Source organism: Carassius auratus, chromosome 15 (assembly GCF_003368295.1).
Source record: "Carassius auratus strain Wakin chromosome 15, ASM336829v1, whole genome shotgun sequence".
Lineage (NCBI taxonomy): Eukaryota > Metazoa > Chordata > Actinopteri > Cypriniformes > Cyprinidae > Carassius > Carassius auratus.
The window spans coordinates 4,051,012-4,066,010 of record NC_039257.1 but is presented as its reverse complement, the minus strand read 5'-3'; the positions used below and the strand labels follow the sequence as shown (position 1 = coordinate 4,066,010).

Below are 14,999 nucleotides of genomic sequence, written 5' to 3'. Positions count from 1 at the left end.
ATGCAATTTTGTCATTTTTCCAATTTCATGCCCACTAATAATGCTTAATCACTTGTTACGTTCTGAACTTATTTTTGAAAAATTAAGGCATTTGATATACTGGAGGTTTTTCATTATGCACAGTATGTTGTCTCTCAATTTTCCAATCTGGCTGCGCTACACTCGCTGATTAATATTACAGCAGTCATAGAATCTTTCACTCTCACAATTGCTTGTTATTTGTCTTTTGCTGCTATGGCAACATGCAGTGGCTGCTCTTGTTCTTTAATTAATTGACTTCACAGCGGTTCCTTTATCTGGGAGCACACCATGCTGTTTTCAATTAGCAGTGAATAAATTGTCAGCAGATAGTTTCTCAGATTCTGTTTCTTTTGAAATGAGTCGCTCCCTGTCTTTGAGGTAATTGTGGTAGCAATGAAAAATTTGCTGTGAATCTTTTTCCTAATGTTATTCAAGGAATATTCTTTTTATGTTTTTATAATCATAAACTAATGTTCCAAGACCAGAAAGTTCTTAGGTCTACCGGTAAACTAATGGTTTTCAGTTAAAGCTATATATATATATATATGTGTGTGTGTGTGTGTGTGTGTGTGTGTGTGTATGTCGTCTTACTGTTTTCTTTTTTGTTCTTTTTTTTCTGTGTTTTCCTTTCGCATCTGTTTGCAGCAGAATCCCTCTGCAGCTTGAGCGGATTATGTTCATGTTCTGATATTTACTACCAATGTCTCTCGGCTCGCCAGCATCGCATGCAACACTGCGGCACGAATAAAAGCCACAGAGAAGAGAGGGAAAAGAGAAAGAGTGGGAAGAAAGTGAGCGAGCTATTTCCAGATGCATCTCATGTACGCACTTTGACTTCAGAAACATGTTTCTGTGAGATTGAATATGACATTTTTAAACATCTCGTATTTTTTTTTAAAGATAACCCAAATCTTGTTTTGACAGAGTCAGTGTTTATTAGTATGGGTGAGGTCAAGCAACACTCTTTCATTGCAGTTTGATTGTTAGTAGGTAATAAGAAAAAAGCCCTTGAATGCCAGTATGTTTGGCGACCACTGGAGTGAGGGTTTGGAAAAGTCCACTGCACCCTTATGTCTTATAACTGACTGTAAATAATATTTAAAATATCTGTTTTCTTTTTAAGTCCAGGGCCTACAAAGTGCACTTTAGAACTGGCATCGGGAAGAAAGATGGATGTCTTCAGACTGGACGCCCTAAAAAAATTCTGTCAGTACAGTTTTATGTCAGAGTCAGAGTGATCTTCTTTTTTGTTGTTGTTGTAAAGGTTTTCCACGAGATGGAGCCACGCATCCAAAAGGTTCCAAAGGCTGTTATAGATACCACCATCTTTTCATAGTTATGTTTGCATCTGGCCACAAGAGTGAGCCAAGCGCAGAGACGTGATTCTGGATGAGACCGCTGTATCAGATGACTCAGGGTTTGATTTATATTAGTGTCAAAATGTGGATACTTGGAGTGAAGCTATAGTGTTACGTAAAATTGATTTATACTTTTAATCCTGCTGCTTTTGGTTTTTTGGAATGTTTTACTTCACAGAAACACTTGCCATTTAAGTTACAGGTTTACCTAACAATATTCCTTGAAAAAAAAAAAAATGAAAGAATTTCGTAAAAAACATAACTCTGATGAACCGAGAGGATGATGTATGTTTATGACTGGAAATAAACATGCACTGTATGTTTCTTTAGATTTTTGTAGTATCACTAGTAAAGAAGAACTGTTTTCAAAAAAAAAAAAAAAAATGTGAAGGTCAATGCCACTCCTAATATGGACTAAAATAGCTCCCCTGTATATTATTATTAATTCATTAGGAACTACAAGATTTCCTTCTCGCACCCCAGCTTGTTGTTAAATGAATCCTCCACTCTTTGTGTTTTGCTCATTCAGTATTAAGAGGTGAGATCATAAAGACACACTGGCGCACAGGAAAGGCTGGTGCACTGATGGTTTGCCAGTCTCTCCTGCTGCAGAGAGCCGAGCTACAGTATAAAAGCCCTCTCCCCTTCAGCTGGAGCCCATTTCTTGGTCTGAAGTCTCACAGTGGGGAAAGCAGGGATGAAGCTACTCTTTACAGCTACTTTTGCGCTCTTTGTGCTGTCTGCCTTTGACCAGGCAGACTCCTCAGCTTATGACAAGATAGTTGCCCATAGTCGTATTCGAGCAAAGAAAGAAGGGTAAGAGATATTGTTACATTTATTTATTAGCATTAAAATAAGAACGGTTATTATGATTTATATTTAGGTTTTGTATATATATCTTTAAAATGTACATATGTCGCTGTTGTTATTATTGTATTATTTAAACTTTCTTTGTCCTTGTGCAAGATAAGTAAACTAAAACTTAAATTAAAAAATTGGTGTATTATAGAACAGTCTATTAAGAATAAAACAGTTTATTTAAAAGTATATATTTAGGCTACCTGGTAGAATGTTATTTGTGTTTTTTAAATAATTTGTATAATCTTAATTTTAATAATGTTACTTTATTTTTATTTAATTAAATTGTTCATATTTTGTTTGAAATTGTATTTTATTATAGTAATTTTCTAATAATTTTATCAAAATTGAACTTTGTGTATTATTTATTTATTTGTAAAACAAACTTTAATATGCATATTAAAGTTAATATTATATTACTTTGGGTATACTTATATATACATTTATAATAATTTAATGGGTATATTTAAGAAATAGGTATATTAATGTGCATTGTTTTAATTTTATATTTATTTAATCCAGTCTATACCTTATAGTCCCAGTTTTAAAGAAAAGCACCATGCTGTCACACACACACACAAAGTGCATCTATTGCACTCCTCTGTTTTAGCTTTACTAATTTCGTCCCGTCTTACCTTTACCTTTCTGCAGACCAAATATGTGCGCTCTACAGCAAGTGGTGGGGACAAAGAAGAAATACTTCAGCACTTGCCGTAATTGGTACCAAGGAGCCATCTGTGGAAAGAAAGCGTAAGTATGATGTTTTATGATTTATGGAAGCTATTACAAATCCTGTATCTTTGACAGACACCGGAAAGTTCCTTCTGCTCCAATGGTCAAAGGTGAAAGGTCACTGTTCCACCTGGTAAGAGTACGTGAAGATTTCCAACACATATGATTTCCTACTTAAGCAGAGCTCCAAATGCAGCTTAATAGTTGAATTTACAATGCTTTAGACGACTTTTAAAAATACAATATTTGACAGCAACAGTAGATTTACAGCAGCCTGGCTGCCAAAAAAAGAATGGATAAAAAAAAAAAAGAATTACTTCACTGCTACCAACCAAATTCAATGTGTTACTACAGCACTCCACTCTTATAAACCACCGGAGAACTGCAGAACCCTAATTGGTATAAAATGGTGAGACCCACTGACATTGTCAGGACATGCCACTGATGATTAAAGAAGGCAGTAGAGCTCGCCCCGGAGTGCTTGGCTTTTGTTGAAACAACTTTACTTAAATTTCTGTCCTTAGGCAAAAATACACAGCTGTCTACAAAGTGGAAATATCAGCAGGATCTTTTGTTTTTCGGGAAGCTCTGGCAAAACTAAGTGAACTTAATGATGTGTGAAATGTAAAAACCAACAACAACAAAAAAAGATTGCAACATCTAGATCAACAATGTGCAGTAAGATGAGCGCAAAGTCCTCGTGTGAAGGCTCTAGTAATGACCTGGTGGTTTATGGAGAACAGCATGGTCAACCACAACCATTGAGTCATGCAGAGTTTGTTATGCCTCCGGTTTCAAATTCTTTTTCTGTGGTTGGAAAAGAGAGGAAACGGCAACGTAAAGAGGTTACCACCGTTGGGAGGTAACCTCCAGGGGTTTCAAATGTCCTTACTTTCAAATCCAGACTTGTCTGTGATATTCTAGATTTTCAGCTTCCCTTGCAGTTTTGATTATTAGAAAGCCAGGAACTGTTCTGCTCTGAGTGTCTTCTCAGACCATTACATAGCGGTTTGGCAATCTTTGTTTCGCCTGCATAATTGAGATGAGTATGACAGTCCTAGATGTCTTGCAAAGATTGGCACAAAAAATGATATCACTGATGGCTTCTCAAAAAGTGCAGATGAGGGAAGATTACTAACTTTTGAAGTCTCCATTTTAATTGAAATGTTGGGTTTAATGTTCTACAAAGCTTATCTAGATATATTTTGCTAGATATCTCCACCATCGGATGGTTTTAACTCCATCCTAATGGTTTGAATGTGCGTAATGTTGTGAAGACTTTGAACTGGTGACTCACTATAGGGAGAACTTCAGTGAAATTGGAAAATCTGACCTTCTCCCCTATGATTAATGTAGCCGTATTCCCTCAGACTGTCTGGTCAACAGGAGTCATGTTTTCCTACTGTTTTTGGGAGAGATTCTTTAGAAGCTCATGTTCTAGCGAGATTCTAATGACTTCATCGACATCCCTCGCCTTCTCCTACACTGTGCTTCTCTTCCACAGAAGACTCAGAGGCCAAAAATGATCTAAAACTATTGCTTCTGGATCCTCTATACAGTGGTCACATAGAGGACAACTTTGAAATCCCAATTAGGTTCTTACAGTCTCGTGATTGCACAATCTCAGAGACTTGTCAGTTTCCAATGTTCCACAGAACTCAGCACTGGATGTCGTTTATCATTTGGTGATTTGAAGGCTGTTTTATCTGTTTGGGGAATTCAGCAACTTGCATCACATGGAACCGATTTGCTGGTGTGGACATTTCCAAGTGCGGCAGCCCACTAGCCTTCAGTGTCCATCTGTAACTCTGGAGTGCATTTAATATCAGCAGCTTTGAGAACTTCTCAGCGGATTTTAACTCTCCACTGGTGTTTTCTCAGAAAACCATATAAAAAAAACCTGTTTCCCATTAAAAGCTATTTATTAACTCTACAATACAGCTGCTATATAGTTGGTATAATTAGCTTAGGGAAGTTTTACTGAACCCTTTATTCATATTAAGAGCCTGTTATGATGCATATGAACTTGAAACTGCTTTATCACACACTAAGGAGAATGGAAAATAAAATAAGTTCTAAAGTACATCAAGTCTGCACAAGTCAAAAACATTATGTCTTAAATGTACATGCTGCCTAATAAAGTAATTTGATATGCACGGGTAGATTTATATTTAGACAGTTATGCATATTTCAATGTTTTATAATGTATTATTTAATTATTGTTTATTAAATAAAATTTTCAATGTATACATTTTAATACATTATATATTTTTTTATTATATTTTTGGCTTCTTACATTCTACCAAGAACAAAATGGCTTTTCATCCATGAGATTCAATTTGTGTGGGCATGGAAATAAATTTACAAGCTTGGTTGGAAGGTTTAAAGAGCCGCTTTCAATGAAAACAGAAAAGGCATAGAATGTGCCCTTTATTACTGGAAAACTGCTGATTCAACATTTCCTTCCATTGTACATTGTAACTTCCAAACCAACATTTCACTGGGTTCTAAATTTGCTTTAAAGGCATCCTGGATCCAAAAAATACCCCTCAGCCTTACCAAACCACCTAACTGGTCTCCGCGCTTAGCTTCAGGGCATTTAAAGTATTAATGCAATTCTGTGACAACATAATGATAGTGGAATACGGCTCAAACCTCAGGACCACATAGCATGTTTATGTACGAAGACAGTTAATGGTTACCATATGGTCAGACTCTCTGTCCAGGACCATGAACTGTGTTATCATTAAAACCGGGATAGCTTGTAACAATGAGCGAATGGCATCCAAGAAAAAAATGGATTTGAGCCTGTACAACACTGGTATTGTATTTTTTCAAATGGCGTCATATATCTGAGATTTAGTATTCGCTTAACATATGTTCTACTTGTTTTCTATCTTTCTTCTTCATCCAGGACTGTGTTGTATGAGTGCTGCCCAGGTTACATGAAGCTGGATGGAATGACCGGCTGTCCTGCAGGTTGGTTTCTTAATAGTTGCTACTGGCCAGTTAGACATTGGAAAATGCATTACTTAGATTGTAAAGCTGATCCTACAACCAATCTGTGTCATTTTTCTTTCAGTTGCTCCCATTGACAATGTTTTTGGCACCCTTGGCTTGGTCAAAGCCATAACGACCCAGGACTACTCTGCTATATCCAAGCTACGGGAAGAGATCGAAGGCCCTGGGTCGTACACATTCTTTGCCCCCAGTAATGATGCCTGGGATCTTCTCGATCCGGTAGCATTTCATTCCTTCTTCCTTCTGCAGCACACATTTTACATTTGAGTAATTTCTTGACTGTTTTGCATTGGCTTGCTCTTTGTCCTATAGGAGGTAAGGAGTGCTCTGGTGAGCAATGTTAATATTGAGCTTTACAATGCTCTGCACTATCACATGGTCAACAAACGTCTGCTTACCAAAGACCTCAAGAACGGAATGACTCCCACATCCATGTACAACGACTTGAACCTGCTCATCAATCATTACTCCAATGGGGTAAGTTGATATCTTGAGAAATGGAGGGTTACGTTATAGGTTACTTGCGTCTGCGTCTCCATGAGGAACTCATTTTACATGTGGTTCTCATTCAGATTGTCACAGTGAACTGTGCCAGGATCATTCACGGCAACCAGGTGGCCACCAATGGAGTGGTCCACGTCATTGACCGTGTCATCACGGCTGTTGGCAACACTATTCAGGATGTGATCGAAGTGGACGACGACCTGAGTACTTTGAGCGTAAGTCTTAAGGAGACTTGGAACCCTGTAGCCAATGAACCAATTTGTTTATGCTCCATTTCTTCTCCAGAATGTGGCCTCTGCATCCGGTTTGATTGAGAAACTGGGTCAACCGGGACACTTCACCCTGTTCGCCCCAACCAATGAGGCCTTTGACAAGCTAGACAGAGAGGTTCTGAATAGGCTTATGGAAGACAAGAAATCCCTCCAAGGTAAAACTAAGCACCAAGATGTAAAGCCCAATGTGCTATTCTCAAACAGAGTTCTTTAAGTTGCTTAAGGGAAACGTTAAGTCCCATATTGATGGCAGACTTGGCACAAAGAAAGGCTTTATTCTTATTTAATGAGACAAAGGTGCAGGAAATCAGGGGACTGGTGGTTCCATCATGGTGTGTTTGTTGATCTGAGTCAACTGAGTGAGGCCAAGTGTTATTTCAACCCCTTTCAAACCAGATGGGCCCGCTGTACCCCAAGCTGTTGACCTGGAATTCTCAGACAGTTGGCAAACAGTGCCATAACCACACTTATGGGACTACATTGAGATTTAGACAGGGTTACAGTTGAGCCACTTGGAGATGAGATCAAATCTGAAGGTTTTTGGCAGCAGAATTAAAGTTTATGGGTATGTCTTATAGTATTTTCAAAATACTGTGGTTGATGTTTGCTTTGGAGTTAGGAAACACTAGCTTTCCCGGTGATCATGTAAAAGAATTACGTAATGCCCACTCTCATGAATATAAGGTTTGTCTAAAATACATTAAGGGTTATATTAACTACCCGAGTGAAAACTGAAATAAAACTAATAAAAATAATATTATGGCCAAATCTGTTGTGCCAAGCGGAAAGATATTTGATCTGCTACTTAAGCGAAGGGAAATGAAAAAGGAAAACTCCAAGCTTAACCTAGATACTGATGCCTGGTACAGTTAACTATTCACCGCATATACACGTAATACCATCAAATTCAGCACATGGCGAGAAAACAATGGCTTGTGTTTTCCAGATTGATCCAGAATGCATTATATAGCCGTAAAAGCAGCATGTTCATCTTAAGGCCAAAGGAGAAAGATCTAAGACCTTCTGAAAAGAGCATCATCCTTGTCTTGCCAAAAACATATAGATAGGAAACAGCTGTTAGCTTTACAATCCAGTGAAAATTGGCGGCAATGGGATCTCAGACCTCTTATTAGTCCCTAGCCAGAAATTTGACGTGAGATCAGAGCGCTCCATTTGCATTCAAATGGCTTGGAGCTGCTGAGAGACTCACTAGGAGAGGACCCAAAGGCTCCCAAGGACCCCTTATGGAAACGAATGGGAGATGCAGTGTCATAATGGATTACATGCAAGCATTCACATGCTATCTACATAATATATAAATAAACCATTAAATTTTAAAGACAAATTTTAAAGGTCATGAAATGAAAGTTTTGTGGCTTTAGCCCCATGTATGTTAGCTTTGAAGATACTGTTTCTATATGCTGGTGCGTAACTTAGTAGATACAGGCATTTCAAATAAAAAACATTCTCTTCCAGGAAATCAGATTAGAAATTTGATCATATATGTTGCACCACACAGATTTATATTCAGTCAAAAGCTCTCTAGAAGGACATCTGTAATCAACTAGCAAGGAAAAAATATTTTTTTCGACATGCGATGCCTTAACTTTCTGGAGCTATGCTCGCCAAGTAATTTAATGCAAATTAATTTGACGCAAATACCAAATATGCAAAACTGTCATTTAGCATTTTTGTATGATGCATTTGCAAATCCAACTCATTCCCATTTGTGATATGTTCTAGACATAAAAAAATAAATAAATACAAAATAACAAATGTCATTTTTCCATGATTTCCTCATATCTCAAGAGGCGTGTAAGAGGAATAACAGATGTGCTTGGATGACAGAGACTAATGTTTCTTCTCTTCCAGCTCTCTTCAACTACCATCTGTTGAACTCTGTTCAGTGCTCCGAGGCCATCATGGCCGGCACATCTTATGAGACCCTGGAGGGCAGCAACATCGAGATTGGCTGCGATGGAGATAGTCTCACAGTCAACGGCATCAAGATGGTACTCAAGAAGGACATCGTCACCTCCAATGGAGTCATCCACCTCATCGATCAAGTCCTCATGCCCGACTCTGGTTAGCTTTACCTCCTACCATCCTTCAGAAATCATTCTAACATGCTTTTTAAATTTTAGAATTTTGCTTTTTTCTTCAAAGCTAAGCAGGTTATGGAGTTGGTTGGAAAATCTCAGGGCACCTTCAGTGACATGTTGACAGAGCTGGGCTTGTCTGCAGCTATGAGACCCCAGACTGAGTACACGCTCCTGGCTCCACTGGACATAGCATTCAACGGTGAGCAGACAAGTCTGAAAACATGCCAATCTCTCTTTCTACCTCCCTTTGACTAACTCTCATAGTCTCCTTACCTTAACACAACTGCTGGTTTCTTCTCTTTCATTGTCTGTTTTAATTCTACCTTAGCAAAGCCTGTGTTCTTTCAATTGCTGATGTGGCATGCCTCTGTTAACCTCCGCAGTCCCATAACTATAACTTTGATTCTTCACGGGAAAGCAGGTGTAAAAACAGATCATTCATACCGTGCATGTGTATGGAAAATGGCAGCTTGCTGACACGGTAGCTGTATCTGTTAATCTCTGGGCCTCGTCGTGCTTCAGGCACTGAAAAGATGGGGAAAGAAACCGGAGGCGAAAGCTTCTGTTATCCCACCTCCCAAATAGAAGGTTTCAGACCTCACAGGAGGCTAGGCTAGATCTTTCACCTCATCATCACAAGTTTGTAGATCATTTGTGGCTAATGACAGGTGAACACATTCATCACATTATACTTTCAGGGTAAAGTGTTCATTTTACTAGGCTGCATGGGGGGAAAGGGACAATGCCTGGGGTTACAATAACGAAAAGTCCTGTCTGGGAATGCACATTCCATAAAACTGCTCTCTGCTAAAGGCCGGCCAAGTTTTTACTTGTTGCAGTTTAAAACATATTCTGTTTCTGCGGTATAAGCCTCTTTGGTAATGTGAATGTTTTAGTCTGTAAGGTTGCTCGGTTTTTCTAATCACACTAAATCAGAGTTACATACTGTAGTAACGCGTTACAAATGTTGTGACAATTTAGTTTTTTAGTGCAAACCTTTTTTCCTTCTGCAATCTAGATGAGGTGATGTCCATGGACCAGAGCTTCCTGAAGATCATTCTGGAAAACCACATCCTGAAGAGCAAGATTGTGCTGAGTCAGCTGTACAATGGTCAGCGCCTGGAAACACTTGCAGGAAAATTTCTCAGAGTCTTCGTTTACCGCACAGTCAGTGTTGTTTTATATGTCCTTCTTGATTTACTTATATTTTGTAAAAATCTGTATGGTAATTTATATATATATATATATATATATATATATATATATATATATATATATATATATATATATATATATATATATATATATATATATATATATATATATATTCATTGAAAACAATTAATTAATTTAATGATGAATGAATGAATTAAATGGTTTATTTAATCATACATATTACTGCTTGTATGTGTGTATATATATTTAAGTATATAAGCATATATAAGTATTTTTATGAGACGGCTACTACATAATATTTATTTAAAATGATATTTATAGAAATGTGTTTTAAATATTTGTTCATCAGATATTTGCCCTTTGCTTATAATTCAAAATATATTGTAAATAATACATAGAAAATAGTCACTTTTCCAGTGTCAGCTAATAAAATGTAAATACTTTTAAAGGTTTGATAATCTCAGTCATAAATAGCTGAAACAGTTGCCATTAGTAAAGTCAGAGGAAGTGAACTGTCTCGTAATATTTTGACTACGCAGGCTGTCTGCATTGAGAATTCCTGCTTGATCCGTGGAAGCAAAGAAGGAAGTAACGGCGCCCTCCATCTCATGAAGACCCTGATCACACCAGCAGATTCAAGCATGTACCAACTTCTGTTGAAAAACGGAGGCTTCAAGTAAGATAAATGACATGTTTGCACAGTCAAAGTGAAGATCAGTTTCTCGTTCTTGTCTTGACTGTATCATTTCATTGCTGCAGGATCTTTTTGTCTCTGATGGAGACAGCTGGCCTGACTGATCTGCTCAAACAGGAAGGAGATTACACACTTTTTGCTCCCACAGATGAAGCTTTTGCAGGGCTCAGTGAGAGAGACTTGACTCTTTTGAAGAGTGAGTCCTTATACATGTCATTTTCAAGGCACACTGCATCTAGAATGACTGTTTAGCTGTGTTTTATTCAGGATTAATGAGATTAAAGATGAGAGACAGAGGCTACAGGATGTGACAGCATCTCTTCTCTGTGATCAGGTGACATTAACGCCCTCAGAGCAATCCTGCTCTATCACTTCAGTAACGGCATCTTCATCGGAGGAGGCTTGGAGACTGGGGTCACTAACCTCCTGAAAACTCTCCAGGGCAGCAATTTGAAGGTGTTGTTTGTAAGTATCAAGCAATCTGAAATTAATTTCCAGTCATAACATGTTCTTTATGGTTATAGTTTTTATGTATTTATTTATTGATTGATGTTATTACCTTAATATACAGTAACTTTAGATTGTAAAGGTGACAAAACATTTTCTTTGATCAAATAAAAATGCTATCTGTTGTTGTAAGTTAATATTGTAAACTATGTAAACTAACCTAACTAATCAAATCGGTCATTATTTAATGTGACTGAATACATTAGCTTACACCAATAAATAATTTTTTTAAAAATAAAATGAATGCTATTCAGATCAGATAGGTACAACTCCTAAATATAACAAGAACCTGTATTATCTCTTTACATTTTTTTTTATTTTTTATTTAATTTAATTTAATTTAATTTAATTTATAAATTAATTATTTATTAAAATAAAATATGAAGAAATAAAATAAATATTACAGAACTGGTGGTAATAAAATATTACAGTGGTGTTTTTTATTTATATATTTTTTTTCATATGTAAAATATACAACATTTTTTATTTATTTCAGTGCTTTTTGTTTTTTAATAGTTATTATTTTATATTTTGTTCAAATTTTTAAAAAGTGAAAAAATAAAAAGCATAATTTAATATTTCATGTTTTATTTATTTATTAAAATGTATTTCTTTACAATTTGTAGGCAAATGGGAGCATGCTGGTCAACACTGTGAAAGTTCCTGATTCTGATCAAATGACCACAAATGGAGTCGTTCATTTTGTTAGGACTCTTCTGTACCCTGAGGGTGAGGGTTATGAAATTATGCCTCTACTTTTGCAGTGGCCTTTTTTTTTCCTTTTCAAATCAGATCCAGGTTTAAGAACTGTGCTCTATTTTAAAGATATACCGGTTGGGAACCAGGACCTCCTTTCACTCCTGAGAAGGATCATCCGATACATCCAGATTAAGGTATTGAATTGCAGCATGCTCCTTCAAAACCATGTCATAAGCATGAAGTAGTTCACATAAAGGGCTGTTTAGAGGACTCTGTTGCCCTGAAGGTATGGGCTTAACTTGATTATGTGCAACCAAATGCAAGCTTCATGCCTCGATGCGATCTCACAGAGCAGATATGCAGTGTAATCCAAATGTCATATTTTTCTCTTTATGTAATTTTACGGACATGCCTAAACATAGAAATAGACTGGATATATACATGTCTGTATATTCTTTTGTAGTTTGTCTCTGGATACAGATATCAGGAGATCCCTCTGACATTCATAAGTATGTATATCAAAAACTGGTTTCATGTCAATGCAATCTTTTTTCTTTTCTCAAAAATTTTAGTTTTCATTAGATCTGACATAATCATGTTTGATTTTTTTCCCTTTAGAAAGAGTCATCACAGGTAATTGACACCAATACAGCTCATTACTAACGAGAGGGCTATTTTATTTATTTGTTGCATCTGTCTAATGAGGATTGTTTTTTATATATGCAGTCCATAGGGAGCCCACCATCACCAAGGTGACACGGGTTATTGAGGGCCCAACAAAAATTAAAAAGGTTACCCGTGTGATTGAAGGTAAGCCCTCAGTCACTAAGGTCACCAGGGTAATCGAAGGAGATCCTACCATGACTAAGGTTACCAGAGTCATCGAAGGGGATTCATCTCATACCACAGTCATTGAAGGTAAACAGCACTTAACTCACCCATAATATTAACACTTTGCGTGTGTGTGTGTACATATGTGTTATAATGTATGCTATATATTTATTAAATATGTGTTGTCTTTTATTCATACTGTCATACTCCAAATGTGTGATAATGCTACTTAAAATTATGAAAAGCATGTGATTTTTCAACAGTTCAGTTGTAGCTCAAGCCAGAACCCAGCCTTTCCTGGACCTGGATTTAATAATCATTGACACCTGCTTAATGTTTTGTATCAACAGGTCCTGAATCCGATATGGAGCTTTATGGTAGAGTGTGACACTTTATTAGCATGCTAGCGCCAGCGCTAACAGTCAACTCCACTTTGTGCTCCTCATTCCAACCTTTTTTCCAATAGATTTTTGTCATATTCCAGGTAGCGGAATATAGTTTGCCATTTTATTGTGCTAAAGATACTGGTAAAAGACAGCTAAACCTTTTGATTTATTGTTCTCTCTTTTATATTCTTGGGATACTCTTTACCTTTTGGATCTCTTTTAGCTACGGTATAGGCTACGGAGTGAAGCCGGCCCACTCAACCACTAATATTTCCACCTTTTTCCTTTTCTTTCTAGTTCTTTGTGTATAATCAGATACATGCGAGTATCATTCATTATTTCTTCTTCTTTCCTGCTAGGTTTTGGCGAGAATCCTGGAGAAATCACAAAGTTCATTGAAGGTAAGATTCTGACATTAGGTAGGCTATCTCAATCTAAATCGTCCCAACACTGTTGACCTTTGTCTTTTGTTAATCTGTTTCCAGAGGGAAGGCCTCGAAAACCAGGTAGATAATTTACTAAACCGTGATTAGCATCTTGTTTGACAGCATGGCAGCAATGTCATGCCAATCAATGAGGGCAAAAACTTGAGGTAACCCATTTTCTCATATTATTTTAGCAGTTCCCCGGAGGAGACCCTAAATCAAGTCCAGGCGCAGTGAACCCAAGTAGAAAACAAGACCTGAGGAGTATAGCATATACCTCCTTTATTTACTTGTGCAATGGTTCAGAACCTACCATGTTGGAGTTGAGTTTAAGGCAAAAGAAAAACAATCTCGATTTTGCTCATTCTTGTTGCACCACAAATAATAGATGATTTTGTTCAAGTACATTTGGTCCAAACAGAAATATGAAATTCCCCATATGTATGTAAATATTTCAAGCGTTCTCTTTTGTTGTTGTTATTGTAAAATGTGGTTTGAAAAAGCACATGTTCATAAATGTATGTGACTTGATTACACAACATCTGATGCTGTCTGATGATTTTGTGTTCAAACAATTCAGAAACCTTTGTACAAGCATGCATCACGTGTGGAGTACTGGTACACTTAAGGTATCCGAACAAAAAAAAAAAGAGTTTATATGAAATACATGGTATTGGGAAGAGTTGCCTTAAACCACTAATATGAATTTATTTTTCTGAGGTTTACCATTGCATGGAGAATGATTTTATGGTGCTCATGTTTAGATGGTGTAAAATCTAAAATAAAGATAGAAATTGTGTAGCATTGTTTTGTTCTAAAATCTCAAATCTTTTTCATGTTTCTTTTCTGGTGGGGTAGAGGTTAAATGTTCTTCTTTAGTGTTTTTTGTGGTGTTCTGTATGTAAGTGTGTCCATTTGTATAAACCGTGCATATATGTGCTGAACAATGCATGCTTTGAAAGTTCAAAGCTTTATGTCAAACTGAATTTTCATGTTTCCAGTTCAAATTTAATTCAACATGAACAAGTTTTGGCTACTTTGCATTTATTTTTCAATTTCCATAATAAACTCAACTTGTAGACATGGAATTGTGTGTCAGTTTTTTTAAGTTACATAATGTTAACACATTTACATTTTTTAAAAATACAAATATTTTGAATGTTAACATTTTATTAGTATTGAAGCACTATTTTTGCCAAGTACTATGTAAGCTAACAGTTTTCAAGGTGAAAAATATATTTGCAACGCAAAATATCTTGCAAATGTTGGATGCAGGCTAAGATACTTTAAAAGTCCTGTTTATCATAATAAGGTATTTCAAAAATACCATTTCCAATATAAGGATTCATATTTTACCTCAGTCGCCACAAAAAAGTCCATATTTTTAAGTTTGATTTTGCATAGGTTTTCAAG

At 36.6% G+C, this 14,999-nt stretch overlaps 1 protein-coding gene across 3 annotated transcripts; it reads left to right on the top strand.

Moving 5' to 3' along the window:
- Positions 1–2,026: 2,026 nt before the first annotated feature.
- LOC113114786 (periostin-like) lies at positions 2,027–14,674 on the top strand. Of its 3 annotated transcripts, none has more exons than XM_026281804.1 (21): positions 2,027–2,195; positions 2,889–2,987; positions 5,884–5,948; positions 6,052–6,209; positions 6,303–6,467; positions 6,563–6,709; positions 6,780–6,921; positions 8,639–8,851; positions 8,933–9,067; positions 9,887–10,035; positions 10,584–10,720; positions 10,804–10,934; positions 11,073–11,203; positions 11,872–11,974; positions 12,071–12,138; positions 12,408–12,453; positions 12,563–12,577; positions 12,671–12,862; positions 13,521–13,562; positions 13,647–13,667; positions 13,784–14,674. In XM_026281804.1, exons 1-21 carry the CDS (start codon positions 2,077–2,079, stop codon positions 13,801–13,803), a joined length of 2,298 nt encoding a protein of 765 aa, XP_026137589.1. In that variant the 5' UTR covers positions 2,027–2,076; the 3' UTR covers positions 13,804–14,674. The 3 variants fall into 3 exon arrangements, with proteins under 3 accessions (XP_026137589.1, XP_026137588.1, XP_026137590.1); XM_026281803.1 differs by having other exon boundaries at positions 13,781–14,674; XM_026281805.1 differs by lacking the exons at positions 13,521–13,562; positions 13,647–13,667; positions 13,784–14,674 and adding an exon at positions 13,126–13,488.
- The last annotated feature ends 325 nt before the right edge of the window (positions 14,675–14,999 follow it).